Raw genomic sequence first — 18,683 nt, 5'->3', positions numbered from 1 at the left:
CGCTGACTCAGCTAGTTCCGCTCAGCGCAAAAAAAGTTCCGCTCCGCCGAAGTTAGGCTCCAGATTGGGCTGCAGATTCTTCCTATTAGGCTGTATTGGGATGTAGAGAGGCAATTTAAATTTCAGGGAAGGACATAGATCAAATAATCAGATTTTTAATACTATTTTTGAAAATTCAGAGAGAGGCAGCTGACCTCCTGTACTACAGTGGGTCCACCCCTGAGAGTATGTACGAAAGAGAGAGAGAAAAAAAAAAAAGAGAGAATTTATCAGGAGGGGAGAGGGAGAGGGAAGAGGAGAGAGAATGGGCTCGCTGGGTGGAGTGGCTTCGGGTATGGGTCTCGAATCAGGCAGGAGACCGTATTGCGCGATCATTTGAAAAGGATAGAAGAATATTAATATAGAGAGTGTGGCTGCCAGTGGGACCTGCTAATGTAAGTCGGTCAATTTTGCTCCCACTTAATCTGGTTTAATAAGAAAACTGGATGATTAATTTTGTAGAAACTAGAAAGAAATAATTGAACCAGATTCAATACGCCTCCGGGCCTCTTCAAAGCTCAATAACTATTTGGGCTATCTAATGCAATCCGTCAAAGGCCCTATTTGACCTTTCTTGGACCTAGGTATCAGATAGCTACTACTATACGCTAAGGCCCGTAAATTTGTCAATTTCTATTGGGGCTACAAGTACTTGTGCATAGTGCGGATTCAAATGTATTATGGATTAATAATTTATTTTTAAAGTTTAAATCGTCAATTTAAAGTGTTCAACATAATCACCGTATGAAAATATATTTATAGATCAAATTTTATATTTTTTTTAATAATTTGTTTACTATTTTCATTTGTTAGGTCAAAAATCAATTGGTTTAAAAATTCTAGACCGTTCAAAAATAGAGATTTTTTAGTTGAAAATGATACAATAATTTTTGTTTACAATCAAACACTTATGAATATATTTACATAAATTGTGAGCATTTATTGACAACGAACTTGAGCAACATATGAAAATTTAGAATTATATGCAAATTTCAGTTTTGAAATGCATTTTGTTTATTTTTTTTACTGATGACTGGAACTACAGTAACAAGGTTCGCGAATTATTCGCGAAATAATTCAGATTTGAGTACTCTGCGAATCAATCTGCGATTAAAACATTAATTCGCGAATTAAATGAATTATTCACGAATTATTCGTGAATTTAAGGAATTTTACGTTTTATTTGGGTTAAATTTGCAAAAAAAAGTCCGCACCTTTAGCTTGAAATCTAGATAAATTTTGAATTACTTTGCTTTTCGCGTTTTTCTAGGAGTATAGGCCTCTAGGGCTGCTAGATCACGTGAAGCCCAAATCTTTTGTATTCTGTTGGGATCCTCTCCAATTTGAAAAGAGTTCATTGCATGCTTAGTGAAGATCTCAACGGTTGAATCTGAAATTAATGGTGTAGATCTTATTAAAATCATTCAACCAAATCTGAAATTAATGCTGTAGATCTCTAATTCTGGGTTTATTTTTGTATATAAAAGTTTGTATTCAAGTTGCTATTTAATGTTAAAATTTTTAAAAAAAATCTCACATTTAGAATTTAGTTTCGATCCGTATTATTTCCAAATTATATCCGAATTATACCTGAATCACGAATTTTTGATCTCGCCGAACCAAATCCGAATAATTCATTACTACGAGTGAAACTAGTATGTAGAGTCTGTAGTGTTCTTTGACACATTAATGGAAGCAGCACAAGTGTGATGGAGTATCCAACAAGTACTTACCTTGGATTCCCTGCGCACGTGAGACCTCTGCCAATTTTAGATTTTTAGCAGCTTCACTTTGGAGACTTGCCGCGTGTGCAATCTTTTTCTATACAAAGTTGGTTGCATGCACACGTGCGATACAAAATCACTGTTTTTGAACAGTTCAAAAAACAGTAATTTTCTACTTATTTTTTATAGTAAATTTTTTTCAAAAATTATAAAATTTCATTCATAACCATATTTTAGTATATATATATATATCATGTTGAACGGTTCGGATCGACAATTTGAACTTTGAAAATGAAAATATAAAATATAAAGTATGATAAAGTATGATGAAAATGAGGCATTGGAATCCTCCTCTACATAGAATATATATAACATTTAACTATAGAAAAATTTTACCGTTGCGCTGCGTTTCTAGTCACTCCGAAATGATCAATTGATGCAAATAACAGCCAGTTTTCAAGTAGTTAACTCGATCGGACTCAGCCAATTTTCCAAATCATGTATGAATTACTGTATTAGGATAATAATGAACAGGGCTGCTGTATCAACATGCATGTCTAAAAGTAAAATTATTAGAAAATGAATCGATCGTACTTGCTATTACTCGTATATATCTCTTATCTTTTTTGTTAAATGATAACTAATAAGAAGTTTTGATTGAATTGTATATATTGCTATTTGATGAAAAATAAAATGAATCTAATTAATGGAGCTCAAAACAAAACACATCATTGTTTTTTTTTCTTTTTTCTTTTTTCTTTTTTTTTGTTATGAGTCTAATGGAGTTCAAAATGAATTTAATCCTTCTTAATTTTAAGTAGTAACCAAACAAGGCCTAAAGTCAAAATCATTGAACATTTTTATCTCAATATCTAAATTGTTATCATAATATATATCTGAATTGCAATCATATTATATTTTTAGAGTGTGGCTATGGTATTATGCATAGAGCATATTGGTCCATACTATGTTTCAATATATCTTCATTTTCAAAGTATAAACAATCAATATGAATTGTTCAACATAATTTATGTATGAAAATGTACTTGTAGATCATATTAGATTTTTTTTTACTACTTGTTTATAGGTAGAAAATCATCAGTTGATCTAAAAATTATAGACCATTCAAAAAAGTGAACTTTTACCTATCTAAAAAGATACTAAAAAGGTACTTAAAAACTATAAAATTTAGTTTGCAAGTACATTTTCATATGAGTTTATGTTAAACGGTTCATATTGACTATTTAAAGTTTGAAAACAAAAATATCGGTTCATAATATAGACCAATATACAAGCTTTGCATAGTACCATAACCTCACTCCATATATTTACTTATCTCTTGTAAAACTTAAATCTATATTTATAGGTGCAAAGGAGATGCTGATACAATTTAACCATTATTTGACACGGTGGTTTAGAAAAAGTGAGATCCAAAGAAGTATATATATATGTAGGTGCAAATCTACAAGAAACTTTTAGACTAAACTGCGCAGCATATATAAATAGTTCTATATTTTAAACTTTACAAGTCCAATTATGCAAAAGACCTTAATTTATTTGCAAAACCATGTAGATCTGTTGAGATGATTCGGGGAATAGCTGGATAGCTCGGGAAGAGCACTCGTGCGGGTCATAGGCTAAGATTTTAATTAATTAATTAGCCCCCATAATATTAATATTAGGCCTAATCCTTAATTAGCTGTAGGTTTGTAGGCTATAGCTGTGTGTATTAAATTCTTAAAAAAATCTTTGTCACCCTCCCATGATCCCACATTTATTATTTGGGATTAGCCACCCTTTTGAGGCCTCATTGACTTTGACTGGAACCAGCTATGTTTTTTTTTTTTTTCCACGTGATAGCCATTTGATTTGTGATAAAGTGAACAACTTTTGACTGTTAAAGTAGGCTTTCTAACTACTTATTAATACGGTTTTTTATTGCTTCCGTATAATTGACTTGTCTTGTATACATTTTTTGATTTAGTATATGTTGTAAATGTGTATTTTTTTGTATATGTCTGTACATATTGTTCTATTTATTTATTTTTTGGATAATTTCATGTGTAACTTTCAAAAATCTCAAAATTACATATGTTTTCTTTCTAAAATTTATAATATTATATTTTCTCTTTTAAATTTCAAAACTCACAAATTGTAATCAATTTATTGTCTTTCATGTTAAATTCATTTTAAAATTTTATAAGGTTTCATTTTACTCTTTATTAAAAAAAATAAAAATAATATATATATATATATATAGGTTTGCTAAGCTCAAAACGTTTTTGCATTTCTCTACTAATGGCACTCACTAATGTATGTCTAAATGACTAAATGTCACTGTGTATGTATCGCAAGTAGAAAAATTAATCATTTATTCTCATAAACTTGTCAATTAGAAAATTGAATATTTCTCCTACACAAGCTTTATATTTTTATTTTTTAACAAAGGGTAAAATAATAAGTTTATAAATTTAAAATGAGTTTTAATAGAAATAGCAATAAATGGTTAAAATTATGAGTTTTTTAAATTTAGAATGTTAAATATGATATTATGAATTTTCGAATGAGAAATCATAATGTCAAATTTTCTGAAGGATATACATGAAATTCTAGTGTATCCATTCGATGTTAGATGTGGAATATTTAGTATTAACCTTTTATGTAGCTATGTACGAAGTAGCGAAAATATGGATATCAAGCCAAATCAGCACATTTAGATTTGCTAGAGCTGAAATGGTACCAAAAATTTTAAATGGCAAATCTCTGGTACAAACTAGGTTTTCAGAAATCCAGCTTGCAACTAATTAAGTCACCTAAATGAGATGAGCTCCTTTTTAACTGTACAGGATTCACTAATGACCCTAGGCAGATCTTAGTCATCTATGTAGTTATTGGCATCTTCTATTAAATAAAACTTGCACGAACATTTAGAAGATTAACAACTCAAGGGTTTTACTACAAGTAACTTTTTGTTGGATTTCAAGATTTCAAAAAAGAAAAAAAGAAACAACTGGAGTTCTCACAAGTTACAACAAGCTCCATGCTTTTTTACCCATCTCAAAGTTACACCAACATTATTTTCTTTCTTTTGTTTCATGTGTGCCCCCTGAAATCTAACTTTATATCAGGATATGCCAGAGAATTCAAATTTGGCATTTCATATTTTTCAGACAAAATTACATTGATAAAATATTTCTCAAATTATATTTAACCAAATTAATTTCACAGTATATAGTGGAGTGATCCTATTGTCAGACATCACATGAATATGGTATAGGTTCCCCCTCCCATTAATTTACAAGTAGGTAAAATGGTACATTTGAAAATTTCATTTTCAGAATTATAATCAACATCTGTAGTACATCTCTACAGATGTCTTTCACTGTTTTAATGTTCTAACTATTAGGGAAAATATGACAAAGGAATAGTGGATTTGGGATGCTACTGGAATTTGCTTGAGACAAACATGTACCGTACGAATAGTCAAGCAACCATGTTCAGACAATGGTAAAAGAAGAAATTTCTTATTAGAAACATGTAGAATGCTAATACTTTGATTGTGTAATTGAGGTAATTACTTGCAGATGTTCTGACATACCAGAGATCCACAGACACATTTTTAATGAACTGAATTAGTGAGAGGAACTGATTTGTGAAAGGCTGGGCCACTAGTTCCCAGTAGCCACATAACTTGAACAATGATGTCATGTATTTACCGGTTTTTGTTTTATTTCAATATCTGATGTATTCTGTTACCAGCCCTAATAGTCATTTCATTCAGATCATAAAATGCACTAACATTCATTTGACTTTTTGTTTCCAAACCAAAATGTATCAATTTAAGTTTGTATATAACAAATGTTAAGTGTCAAAATACATTTTTTTAAATTATATGTTAGTATATTAATAAAAATTATTGGCATCTTAAACCTTACAAGAGAAACTAAACTGTGCAAATTCATCACAAAAGAATAGCTTTGCGGGCTCAGGCTTTTGCCTTAAACAAAAGAATAGCTTTGTGAACCCATTCAACCTTTATCATTTCTTAACAGCCAAGGCAGTGGATCTTTATTTCTTTTTCATCACAACCAATTACTGCTTTGATTTCAAGAATTTCTCGTAAAGAGAAAGTCAACCAGATAGCACAACCATTAGTCAGCTACTTACCTGAGATGTTAATACCGATGTTTAAAATGTTTCTATTCAATCATGTAAAGTCAAAGCTTATTAACAAATGAGAGGGAAGAAGTGGAATTTATACTACAAGAACCATTATTTCTATAAAGCAAATATTATTTGTATAAACATAATAAATGCAATAACTACATTACAGCTAATGCTGTTGAAATAAACTCAGATTTTTTTGTACATACCAGTAAAAGGCTTTAGTAGGCCTTAATTAGGGCTTTTGAGCAGAGAACATGATGAAGGCCTGTTGAACTTTACTCGAATAATTGATTAAACCGCATGATTTGCATAGATCCTCTATCTCTTTCTCCTTAAAATAATTGTAGCTGCTATTTGTTTGGCTCACAAACTGCAAAGACATGAAAAAAAAAGGTAAAGGCTCTGGTGATTTCCATTATTCAAGGGTTGCTTTAAGAAAATTTAGTTGGGAAATAGTGTTAAAATAGCTGAGGATGAGTCTAGGTAATTATTCTTCATCAGGACTATCTTAATACTGATTGCCTGGTTAATTTTGGAACAAAGAGGAACTGAATTTTTTCAAGTCAAATTCTCATTCTACAGAACTTAATAAAATTAGCATTCGAGGGCAAGAGAGCTAGCAAAATGCAAAATTGTGCATTACTGTCCTAAATCAAAGCATTCGATACCAATGGAGTGAAACGTCTCAGAAATTTACAAACATGATCATGTAGCCCAGATGCTTCGAGCCTTCACTAATCCAATTTCTTAGAATAATGTTTTTGGTATTAAAAAATAACAACTTTAGGGGATTAGAAAGTTTATGCTAAAACATTATTTATGTGGAGGTGGTGATTGTGCAGTACTATTGATTTATTAAAAGCAAGACAAAAGAAATAAAACTTATGTATTCCAAATAAATTTAAATAAATATTAAAAATAATAAAAACTTGCCTTTGAAGGATTATTAAAATAATTATATATAAATAAAAGTCCCAGATTAAAGAAACAGTACAAGGCACCTGTCCTAGAGGTCTTAACAAGCCGTTAGAAAAGGGGTTGTTCAGCCTGGTTGAGAGAAAAGTTGTCCCGACAAATACACCACCACTTCTCAAAACACGGCTTATTTCTGCGACCTGGTACAAAAAAAGCTAAACCATAAAATATTGTATAACAATCAAGATTTCAAAACCCCATATCACACCAGGGGGCCTACCGTAAATAAAAGGCAGAGTTGTACAATTTGAGCTGACCTGAGGGACCTGCCCAGATCAGGCACGATCAATCTAACCAACAAATTTTGATATATCAACCCAAAATCCAATCCAACAAAACCCGACTAAAAACCAATTGAACTAAGAGGAGGGTTAAAATGCCTCATGTCTTTCATGCCTCATCGTGCCTCATATCCATTATCTCCGTTTTCAAAGTCCAAACAGTCTAACTCTATGTTTTGACTTTGAAAACGGAGATAAAGGATACGAGGCACGATGAGGCATTTTAGCCCTCCTCTTTAACTAAAACCCCAAAACAACCTTAACCTATTTCTCGACCTGGTCCAATGGTGATAACAATCAAAACCAGTCACACCATGTCAGACATCAGTGCTCTTTTTAATGGTTTTTGACTATGCTGATATAGACCTCTTACTGGTTGGTGATTCGCATACATACAAGGAAATGTCAAGAAAATAAGAACAAATATAAATAAACAATAAGAAAAAATAATTAGTACTGCATTAGAAGGAGATGGCCAACAATGCAAGGCAGCCCCTGCATGTACGGCATCAACTGAGCTTGATGCGAAAGGAAGCCTTGATACATCAGCTCGTACAAGTGCAAAGTTCCTATATGAAATCCAAAAGTAAAAAGAAGATCTACTGTTTATTCAGATTTGCATTTTGCAATTTTCAGCCACTAGTTTACAGAGTTTAAAAGAAACAAAACTGACATGTACTGGTTAACTAAAAAAGTTAGTAAATTGCCCCCAAAAATATAGAGGACTAAAAATGCTTCACAAATAGTTTGCAGAAACTTAGTACGCAACAATAAATTTCTTCACTTTGTGTATTTCATTTTGGATTTCTGAAAATTAAAATTACTGTAAAAGGTGCAACACAATTGTCAAGTGTCGACCATTAGTAAAATACTTCTCAAAGCATCAATTTTATGTTCCAATATATTAAAGACAAAAGAACTAGCCTTTGGTCTAGTGGCTAAGGTAATACTCTATGTGTGAGATGCCGCAGGTTTGAAACCCAGATGGAGGATCCCTCATGGATACCCATACATAAATACGGACTTGACCCTATTCTTTCTCAAAAGGAAAATATTTTAGACAAAAGTTTAAAGGTAAACATTGGCATTGTTTGCAAAAGCCAAAATAAGTTATCAAAACGATGAGTCAAAAAACATGAATGATGCCAGTTTCCAACATTAAGAAGTTCTTACGTGTTTGACAGGCTCTCTTCTTGCTTAGAAAATTCATAGCATTGACGAAGCATGTTCTCAGAGAAATCTAGAGCAATAACTGCAGAATAGGAACCTGATTTTGCAAATTTACGAGAGAACAGGCCGCTTCCGCAACTCACATCCACAAGTAGGCCTCCTGCAACGGGCTCAAAGTATTCTTGTGCCATATTAAACTGTCAATTTGTAGAATATGTAAAAATTAAGAAATAATTATATAAAAATGTTGTAGAAAATCTGGTACTGATCCCTCTTGTTGTGCCTTCTGTGCCAAGAAGGGCATAGAAATAGAAAGCTGATAAGACAAAAATGCTTGCTTGTTTTTCTTGTCTGAGACCAGTAAATAGTGGTAGAGGACTTGTGTTTGCATTAGGGTTTGGGTTCGGCCATTGAGGGGATAAAATCTTGCTTTTTGCTTTTTGGGTTCAGCCGTTGAGGGGAATAAAATTTTACTTATTTCAGAAACAAAAGATATTTATACATTAGTAGAACTGTTGATGAAAAGATGGTATCAGAAGTCAGAACTGATGCATGGTTGGAGTTATAGTTAACTTCAACTACGAGCCCCAAAAAACACCATAAGTACCCAGTTCAAGCTACATGATTATATACAAATTAATTATGCCATAGACATACGAGAGTGATACCTCTTCCTCAGGACCAGGGAAACCGCTTCGGTTGAAGTTCTGGCGCCAACCTCTTTCATACAGAAAAGAGACTAAAGGGCTCCTATAATTGAAATTGGAAAATACAAGCCATTCATAATAAATCAAAAACAGTATTGGCTTTAGGAAAAACGCATTGCACTGGAATGTGCTGTGTAAATTATCATCTTTCATTGCATACATGTTCAGTGGGTTCAGAGTATTGGTTACATGGTATCCTTTGTCTAATTTTGAGTAGTGTTTATGTATGTGCTTCTTTTGTTCGATTACCCCTTCATTAGCTATATTTTTTAAAACCATGCTTAGTCATACCATTTGAAATTTAAAAATTAAACAAAAAAATCTGATGTGGGTTTGGAACATGGCAATTTTCACTTTAACCAAGCTCAATCATCTTTTTGTTTCTTATTTTTTTGTCAATTGCTCTACCCAATTTATCACGAATTATTTGCAAATTAAACCAACTACATAGCAATATTTGCAAACAAACATTGGAGAAGCCCTCTCTTTCCAAATGCATATGGTATATGTCACAATTAAATTGCTCATATAATAAGCTATTCTCTCAAAACCAAAATTTTGAATTACGTACGCATAATGGTAGAAAGTGATTGACTCAATAATAGAGGTTCCATGGCAAGTTGGTCATTTTTATATCAACTTTATTGTGTTGTTCCCAATTAAAATAAAAAGGTTGGGCATTAATTGCTTTTTTTTTTGCAAATACCCATCTAAGTTAAAACGTACCTAAATAGCTCGGTTCTGACGGGTTTAATCTCATTATACTCTTTCATGCCAGATGTAACAGTAAGGTCTAAGAACACATCTCTGCTGGAAAATGTTTTATTGCACTTCTGGCACTTGAAACCCGACCTATATATAGCTGGCCTAAAATGAAGATTAACTGTTAATTTAAAACTCAAGTACTTATTACAATAGAGTGCATCCATTTAATTGAACTTGGAACAGCAACAACAAACTACCACACAATAAAAGTAAGCACTCAAGCAAAAGTACAATTGGATTTCATACTGTTTTATGCCATGCTGGATAGTTAGGAATACTAGTTTATTTCTTTCTTTTATCATTTTTTTTTTTGGTTTTAACCCTAAAATTAATAAAAAGTAGATGCTAAGGACAGGTACGCAAAACAGCTGGCATATGAAATTGGACTAAAATAAGGTTGAGCTGTAAAATCGAGAATAGTTGAGGCTTATTTCTGCATATATTTTCTTAAATTATGTTCAATAATATATTTGCAAAGATGAAACTTAAAAATCATCCAAAGGTCGAAGTTAGAATTATATATTCAATCAAAGTCAGCTAAATAATTTTGATTAAAAAAAAAAAACATACAAGTTAAATCCAGGAGGCCCTTTTCTTATCAGCGGTTCATAACAAATTGGGCATGCGAAATAAGTGGCTTCTTCTGAATTGTTGCGCAGAACTTTAGCCAACTGAAAAGAAAAACAAAAATAAATAAAAATACAAGTATAATTTATCGAAGTAAGAATTGTGATGCACACAGATGAAAAATAATTTATCTTCTGAATTGTGATGCACACAGATGAAAAATAATTTTCTGATAAAAAATTATATATGGACACAATAAAATAGAAACAAATTAAAGTAATGTGACTGCAAATTACTCAATAATACAGAGTCCAATAGAATCAAAACCACTAATTAAAGCCATGGAATTATATTACAATATCAATTGAGCTCTCAACTGATCCACAAAGTGCAGGAACTAAGATGAAGAAAAAGGATAAATTAGAATGAAAGAGTAATACCGGGTCTAAGGCGACGGCGTTCCCATAAACCCGCAGCTGGCGAGACGACGCTTGATGGAAGCGCAAAACTGTTGAACGAACAGGAAAAGATGAAGGGCATACATGTAATTTCCGACGAAAGGTAGGTGGGAAAGGTGCAGAGGGTGAAGGCGAAGGCGAAGGCGAAGGCGAAGCAATCACTGCTCTAACCGCCATCTTCTCTCTCTACCCGCTCTACCGTGCCGTGCAACTGAGCGGGTTTATTTGTGTGCTCCCGGGAATTGAAGGGTCCTCGCTTTACTACGTAGCGCTGTGATTGGTGGTGCTTATACTTTCTTTCTTATTTATTTCATACAATCTTTTATAAAAATATTTATAGATACCTCTTTACTTATTTAATAAAATATTTAGCTTAATTTTTTTTATAATTATTCAGAAAAAAATCATGACACTTTTCATATAATAGACAGATATACTTAAAAGTCTGATAGAGGCATGTATACGAGGGGAGAGGGGGGTTTCCGATGGGCATCGGACCAAATCCGGTTCGATGGGGGGTTTAAACCGTCAGATCTGCTTTAGGATTCGCACCCGCAATTTTGCGTCTGCTTTAAAATCCGTACACACGAATCCTAAAGCAGATCTGACGGTTTAAACCCCCATCGAACCGGATTTGGTCCGATGCCCATCGGACACCCCCCTCTCCCGTATACGAGATCTTGACAACACTAGTCTTGGATCAAAAATAATTCAGAATTCGGACCTCTATTAGAGACCAACCCAAAATCAAGCAAAGACCCATACCCAACAAACAAATTCGGCCTGAAAAGGCCCAACAACCTTACATGATGAGACCAAATTGGGCCCTTCTTAACATAGCCTAATTGGGCCTCACCCGAAAAACCCAACTCGGTATCAGTTTAAGGGTATCATATAGGCCAGAGTAGGGGATGTCCTATTCAAGATAAAAAGTCCCAATAAAGAGGGACTGAACTTTTTCTAGCTAGACGAGATATTATACAGGTTGGAGTCCGAATATCTTAAAAATATTTCTCTGTGAAAATCTTTAGTCTAATCTCGAATTCGGACCGTTCGTCAAGAGCAGGACGAATCCAAGGTCTAAACTTACAACCTAGTCCTCCCAGGACATAGGGCATATCAAAATCAAATATGAATAACTAAATATTAATTGTTAATACTTTTAAATAAAGATAAAGATGTACAAATAATTTCTCTTATTATTAATTTACCAGCCTTCGAATATCTCAATTGACGGACAATTTTATACCTTAATTTATTTTGACCGTCTAGCTGCTTTTGGTTGCTTCTTTAATTAGTGAGATTTTGTATTTGTTTTTCAATTACCTAAACTTCGAAATTTGTTGTTCTTTCTGAAAAAAAAAACAATTTACTAAAAAGATAAAAAAAATAAAACAAATTTCTAGACAAGGAGACTCTTTGCGCGAATTGAACGTTTCAGTCTCATTATGAAAAAAATTTATTTACGCTAATAGAAATTATCATTTAAATAATTAAATTGGACTCTTATATTATATGTAATGTTATATTTAACAATTATTAATATCGGATATAAAATAGCTCTGGCTCATATTCTTATCGGATAAGGTAACAAAAATTATTTCTTATCTATACTATTTTACTGAATGCAATATGAATATGATAAATAGATAAAAGAATTTTGTTGACGTTCCTACTTGTAATCTCTCTCGTTTTTTCAATTATAATAATTCGGAACGAAATCACCTATAGAATGTCTTATTAAAAATAAGACATGTTCACAGACCTAAAACTTTATGCAGCACTTAGTACTATAACTAAAGTAGTAAAGTATATGTTTCTGAAGTGAAATTAAAAAAAAAAATTAAATAAATAACAGTGTATTTACTAATATCAAGTTAGGCTAGACCAGAGCACTATATGTCGTCGCACGGTCGCAGTCGAGTCATGTCTAAGTGAATTTGAATCCTAACTCAAAATTGTGAGTTTGGATCCGGACTATCTGTTCTCACACAAATAGTAAACTCTCTATGTCTATGCGATCATTTCAACTCGAATCGAGTTAGTCAGAATTTTGATCGTACGGTCCGGATCTAAACTAAAAATTTGGTTACTTTAGGATTGATTATGTTGGACAGTTAGATCGGTTTTAACTTTTGAGACAAGAGGCCGAGTACAAACCTGATACATATAGTGGGCCAAAATATTGAGTCGGATTTGCTGCATACATATTCGGTCGGTCCAGCCTGGCCCGTAAGTTTTAGAGCTTGACTTGTAGATGTAGTTGTTGGTCTGGGTCGGTTGACTCGGTTCACGTTGGTATAGATTTCTTGAGAAGCCGGACGCCGGAGCACTGCAGACTACAGATTAGAGTATTAAAAAAGAAAAGCGATTGCTCGTCTATTACTACGCAACCGCCATGTCTGCCTCCAATGGGTTAGATCCGATCGGTTTTCCTCCTACTCCAATGTCCAACTCCGATCATACCAGCGTTCCTTCTTCTTCCTCCTCTCCATCGTCGTCCTCCGCGGGTCCCACTGAGGCAGTGCTCTTCTCCTCGGGAAACCCTAGGATCGAGGAGACACGTGGCATCATGCACCTCTACCGTGATATTGCTCCCTCCTCTTCTTTGATTCTTCCAGTATGATAACATAAACATTTTAGCTTCTTCTATTCGAGTAGGATCATAATTGAATCATGTGTCCACATGTTTAACTACGATTTATGAAGAGTTATATGATTAAAGTTGCAATGCTGATGTTTGTTGTCGGGAGAATGGAGATCACTGCTTTTGTCACTTTTGTGACTTTAAATGTGCAATTAATGAGAGCTTTTCAAAGAACAATGAACAGCTATGTTCATAATTTAACCTTTGTGCTAACATGTATTTAGGACTAAGCAATCACTGCACGAACTTTCTTCTCTTCCTAATTCAAGGTGAAAAGGAAAAACAAAAATATTCATATGAATGAATTACAGAAATCAATCATATCTGAAACGAATGTTGATGAGAGACGCTGATTCAAATTTTGGTGTCTAGATTGGGAGGAAGCCTTTGGTGTGTGTTCTTTCAGTCCCTAATCATATGACCTATGCTGATTTTTGTCGATTTTGTGGCTCTTTTATACAACACATGCTTGGAATGCGTATTGTCAGGTATTATTTTTCAATGCTGTAGGTATTAGTTTTTTTTTTTTCTAGGATATATCTTTAATTCTTTTCCCCCTTTGTTTGGTGGATCAGGATTGATGGTGTGGATGACCAGTACAGCGTAATTATTACGTTTGACGAGCAAAGTTCCACTGATGATTTCTATAAGCGTTTCAACGGAAAGCGCTTCTCTTCTCTTGAGGTTAAGTCACCTCAGCACAATAGGACTTCATTGTCAGATTTGATTAGTTAATTAATTAATTGGCACATGTTGGTTTAGAGCAAGCATGACCACTTCATAACATTTAGGTCGGGTGTTGGTGTGGTAGGGTAACTGTTAACTACCACATTAGTTCTAGAAATGTACTGATCGGGTACCTTCAAAGTGAGTACAGTACTTGTTGTATGGCTATTACATTCTGTTGGAATGGCACTTCATCACCAGATTTATTTTTGGCTTGTTAAACACTTGCAGACTACCTGAAATTTAGGTTAAGTGAAATCATGTATAAGTGTGTACAAATCAATACATACTAGTATTGGCATAAGTATGGTGGACTTCCTGAGAATAGTACACCAGAATTTGGCACTTTACTTTTTAATTCAGACACTTGTGTACCAAACTGGGCATTGTTAATGGAAATTATTCTGTACTGCATGGGAATTTTACAAATATCTGAAAAAAGGACTGTGTTATGGTAATTGTATGTAGTTTTTTTATACAGGGAGATATTTGCTGTGTACGCTATACATCAGATGTACAGGAAACTGAACTAATAGAACGTGCACAAATATCTGTTTCAAGTTCAGCTGATTGCCCAGTATGTCTTGGTGAGTGCAGTTGTGTGTGCTTGCCTTGTTAAATAATCAGCTATATCAAGACTTGTTATATGCCTATAACATCAGTGCCTAATCACAAATAGCTTTCAAATAGTAAAACCTAAATCAAGACACCTAATTGCAAGCTTTCAAAAATTGTTGGGTGTTAGTTGCAAAGTTTGCAAATGGGTATTAATCACAAGTACAATATATATTGACTTTATTTTTCAGTAATTTCGGCTTCATGCATAGTTTATAGTTTTATTATTGATTTTTTTTTTCATATTTTTGTGTTCAGTTGTATTGTTATTGCAGAGTTCATATACTGATTAAAACCTTCTTTTTTCTATGTTGCTTTTTTTTTTTCCCTTTATCCCCTCCTGTAGAGAGACTAGATCAAGATAAAGACACTGGTGGAATTCTAACAACAATTTGCAACCATTCTTTCCACTGTTCGTGCATTTCTAAATGGACCGACTCTTCATGTCCTGTGAGTTGTCATATCCTCACCTCCTCTCTCTCTCTTTCTCTGTGCACGTGCAAATTGTTCTCTACGTGCTTTTACTTTACTGTAGACTTATTTTATTTGGCCATTTTTTGATATTTTGGGTGAGGTATTTTGCTATCACTAACCTTTGTTTTAGCAAATAAATAACAAACAAAGTGGCTTTCATTTGAGAGGAGGCTTTGGAGTAGAACATATTTGACAAATGAATTATTTTAATCTGAGATTTTAGCTAGAATTTCACTTTTTCCTGATTTGGGCAAGTCATGATTGGTTATGTAATTATCTCTCATTACATATGTTTAAATGGTTTCAATAGGTTTGTAGATACTGTCAGCAACAAGCCGATCAATCAACATGCTCTATATGTGGTGAATCTGAGAACCTATGGATGTGTGTCATTTGTGGTTTTGTCGGTTGTGGCAGGTAAAGAAGAACTACTAATTTCAATCTTCTCCCTTTTTTTTTCTTTTTTAATTAATTTTAACTTGGGATATGGGAGGTATGCTGATTGTATCAAGTATATTAACTGTGAAAAGTATACCGAGTCGAGAAGGGTATTTGACTATTTGTGATGGTTGTACTATTTTTATTATATTTTGTTAGATTTTTTCCTTTTTGTTATGTTTGATGACATTTTCCATATTGTTGTTCCTTTTTTATTATTTTTGTTCAACACTACAGGTATAAAGAAGGGCATGCTGTAAGACACTGGAGGGAGACACATCACTGCTATTCTCTCGAATTGGAGACCCAAAGAGTGTGGGATTATGTAGGAGATAATTATGTGCACCGTTTAATTCAGTCAAAAACTGATGGCAAATTAGTTGAATTAAGTGGTGACCAGGGAGAAGAGATTGATAGAAGCTGTGACTGCGATGAAGATCTTAGTGAGGTTCTTTTGAATAGCAAAGTTGAAGCTGTAATTTTCTAACTAAATCTTATTTTTTTTAATTTAATTTTTCTTTTTTCTATATTTGTTATTAATTTGATCTATTGGTTTCTTTCACTTAATCATATATTTAAGGTTCAAGCACATAGCAAACTGTTTCGGTAAACTTGTACTTTAGTGAGCAACCAACATTAAACTATTTTGGCTTAGTGAGAGTCCAGTAAAATGAGTAGTGCATGTGATGAAGCTGCTTGTAACCAAGGTCTACTACGTCCTCTAATATTCCAAATCTAGTACACATATTTAAACGTTCTTTATTTGTACTGCAAAGTGGGAGCTGTTATTTTCTTAAGGGTGCCCTCTAAATTTTGAATGATTTTTTGAGGGTTTTTATTTCTTAAGATAAGTAATGTTTTGTTAGTTGAGACTGAGAGTCAAAAGCACCATCCAACAACGAAAAAACTGATTAGTAGTTTGGGCTAGTACATGTATATGTATATATGGTAATGCTTGGTAGTCATTAAGAACCTTTTTTATTAGAATTTAAAGTGCTTACTTTTAGCTCAATAACTTTGCAGATTGTTGAAGAATACAATAATCTTCTCACCTCACAACTGGAGAACCAGAGAAAAGTATGTTTAGGTTCCCTTACTCTTTCTATCGGAAATGGAATGCTCGCTTTTGCAGCTTCATTTATGAAAAAAGTTATTTTTATTGAATTGTAGCACTTCGAGTCACTTCTACTGGAAATTAAAGAAGACAACGATAAAGAAATAGCTGAGGCTGTTGAAAAAGCTCTAAATGCAAAGCTACCAAAATTGCAAGCAAAATTAAATAAAGCCATTGAAGAGAGAACATTTCTTCGAGAGGTAAATAGTATACTTGTCATACACGTTGATTTCTAATAGTGACAGCTGACAGGTGAAGCTGGGTACGAAACATAGCGTTGACAGTTTGGTCTTGCAAATCTAGGTTTATGCTGAGGTTTTGAATCAGAAGCAAGACAGAAACCTTTTTTTTTTTATTTGTACCAAATTAAATTGAATTATTTTTGGTGCATCTTGTTGTTAGTACATCTTGTGCCTGTATCTTTAATTGAAAGAAACTACCATTGGTATATCTGATTCTGTTTCAGAACCTTGTTTTCTTATTTAATTATTTAATTTTTATGAGTGTTCCTAACATTGATCATATACCTTGTTTCAACTTTTTTTTTTCCCACTTTTTTATGGACAAAAGATAAACAAGAATCTTTTGGAAAACCAAGAGATGTGGGGAGAGAAGATAAAAAAGGCTGAAAAGAGGTACGAACTCTGTAAAGCATGAATTCAACTGATTCTTGATGTAATCTCATTTTATTTGGCGTGAAATATTTTCCGACCATGTTATCTAAATTTTTTTTCCCTATATCCAGGGAGCAAATTAGTACTAGACTGAAAGATTTGAAAGTCAATCAATTGGAGGAACAGGTTTGTATATTTTTATGGCTTTATCTCTAATTCAACCATGGATTTCTTTGTGCTGCATTCATTTCTATCTTAATTTTTGGATATTACCTTACATATTCTGTTCTTAACTTATGACAGCTGAGTGCTCTAATTGCTCAAATTGAAAATGTGAGTACTGATCATGGCTCCAGTGAGTCAGCTACACCAGAAATTGAAAATGCTACAGTTCCTCCCTTGCCTTCTAGTAGCAACAGCACTTCCGATACATCAGGAAAAGGAGAAGAATCTTACTAGAATATATGCTTACATATAAAAAAAAAGGAAAATCATTCACATGTTCATAATATCGAAGGTGGGAAAAGTAAAGGTTTGTAATTTGGTTGTAAAAATCTTTTTGAATGGAATGTTTTCTGGGAATAATTGAAGCTCCATATGTCAATGGTTATTAGTTTTTCTGAAGCACAATAACTTGATTCGAAATTCATCCTAACGAAATGGCATTCCCATTCTAATATGAACCGTCTAGTATCTGATGCCGTGCTAACTGTTTTAAGGTGGGAACAGAAACCAACCCAAATCATATATCAAATATCTATAATCCGTATCAATATTTCCAAATATTTTATACATTTATTGACCAGCTTTAACCACAAAAAATAGTTGGAAGTATATATTGTCTGAATTTTATTTTAGAGAGCCGCGGAAAGACTGGAATGTGCAATAATCTTGCATGGCTGAGTGTCTATGCAACCCAAAAATCTCTGTAAACAATGTAACGTATTACGAACCAATCCGTAATATGCATATTACAATAAACTCACTCTTAACGGTCTAACTAATATGTATTCACTATCCAGTAGTATCATCGACTACAAAACAAATTATATTAATTGGGGAAGTTGCTAGACTACCTATTTAACATCGATCAACTTGGAACAAAGTAACTTAAATCTATACCACTATATATCCACTAGTCTTGTATGTCCAACTCTAAAGCAATTACATTGATTGACGAGGTTACTAGACGACCTTGCTAT

The 18,683-nt window shown here is 33.3% G+C and overlaps 2 protein-coding genes across 3 annotated transcripts; one reads left to right on the top strand and one right to left on the bottom strand.

Moving 5' to 3' along the window:
• Positions 1–5,694: 5,694 nt before the first annotated feature.
• On the bottom strand, positions 5,695–11,128 carry LOC144543635 (S-adenosyl-L-methionine-dependent methyltransferases superfamily protein). 2 transcript variants are annotated; one of them, XM_078291970.1, is made up of 9 exons: positions 10,836–11,118; positions 10,399–10,499; positions 9,790–9,930; positions 9,025–9,106; positions 8,360–8,553; positions 7,644–7,755; positions 6,932–7,045; positions 6,137–6,300; positions 5,695–5,930 (listed from the first exon to the last, which is right to left on the bottom strand). In XM_078291970.1, the coding sequence occupies exons 1-8, from the start codon at positions 11,028–11,030 to the stop codon at positions 6,163–6,165; spliced, it is 1,077 nt and encodes a 358-aa protein (XP_078148096.1). In that variant the 5' UTR covers positions 11,031–11,118; the 3' UTR covers positions 5,695–5,930; positions 6,137–6,162. The 2 variants fall into 2 exon arrangements, with proteins under 2 accessions (XP_078148096.1, XP_078148095.1); XM_078291969.1 differs by lacking the exon at positions 5,695–5,930 and having other exon boundaries at positions 6,018–6,300; positions 10,836–11,128.
• Positions 11,129–13,158: 2,030 nt separating this feature from the next.
• LOC144543766 (BRAP2 RING ZnF UBP domain-containing protein 2-like) lies at positions 13,159–18,066 on the top strand. The gene is made up of 12 exons (XM_078292160.1): positions 13,159–13,473; positions 13,873–13,988; positions 14,076–14,184; positions 14,708–14,813; positions 15,188–15,291; positions 15,626–15,732; positions 15,991–16,228; positions 16,777–16,830; positions 16,924–17,067; positions 17,438–17,502; positions 17,613–17,667; positions 17,785–18,066. Exons 1-12 carry the CDS (start codon positions 13,252–13,254, stop codon positions 17,938–17,940), a joined length of 1,476 nt encoding a protein of 491 aa, XP_078148286.1. The 5' UTR covers positions 13,159–13,251; the 3' UTR covers positions 17,941–18,066.
• Positions 18,067–18,683: the final 617 nt, after the last annotated feature.

This window comes from Carex rostrata, chromosome 25 (assembly GCF_964058835.1).
Source record: "Carex rostrata chromosome 25, lpCarRost1.2, whole genome shotgun sequence".
In the NCBI taxonomy this organism is placed as follows: domain Eukaryota; kingdom Viridiplantae; phylum Streptophyta; class Magnoliopsida; order Poales; family Cyperaceae; genus Carex; species Carex rostrata.
The sequence above is the reverse complement of the archived record's forward strand: the minus strand, read 5'-3'. Positions and strand labels throughout refer to the sequence as shown.

What these genes read in the sequence shown, in the direction of transcription:
- LOC144543635 (XM_078291969.1), bottom strand. Translation starts at nt 11,030, where the DNA reads ATGGCGGTTAGAGCAGTGATTGCTTCGCCTTCGCCTTCGCCTTCGCCT. An exon ending in GGGCCTCCTGGATTTAACTT is followed by an intron (nt 9,931 to 10,398) that starts GTATGTTTTTTT and finishes TCTTCATTTTAG; the next exon opens with GCCAGCTATATATAGGTCGG. An exon ending in TGTTAAGACCTCTAGGACAG is followed by an intron (nt 6,301 to 6,931) that starts GTGCCTTGTACT and finishes ATGTCTTTGCAG; the next exon opens with TTTGTGAGCCAAACAAATAG.
- LOC144543766 (XM_078292160.1), top strand. Translation starts at nt 13,252, where the DNA reads ATGTCTGCCTCCAATGGGTTAGATCCGATCGGTTTTCCTCCTACTCCA. An exon ending in CCTCTTCTTTGATTCTTCCA is followed by an intron (nt 13,474 to 13,872) that starts GTATGATAACAT and finishes TTTGGTGTCTAG; the next exon opens with ATTGGGAGGAAGCCTTTGGT. An exon ending in ATAAAAAAGGCTGAAAAGAG is followed by an intron (nt 17,503 to 17,612) that starts GTACGAACTCTG and finishes CCCTATATCCAG; the next exon opens with GGAGCAAATTAGTACTAGAC.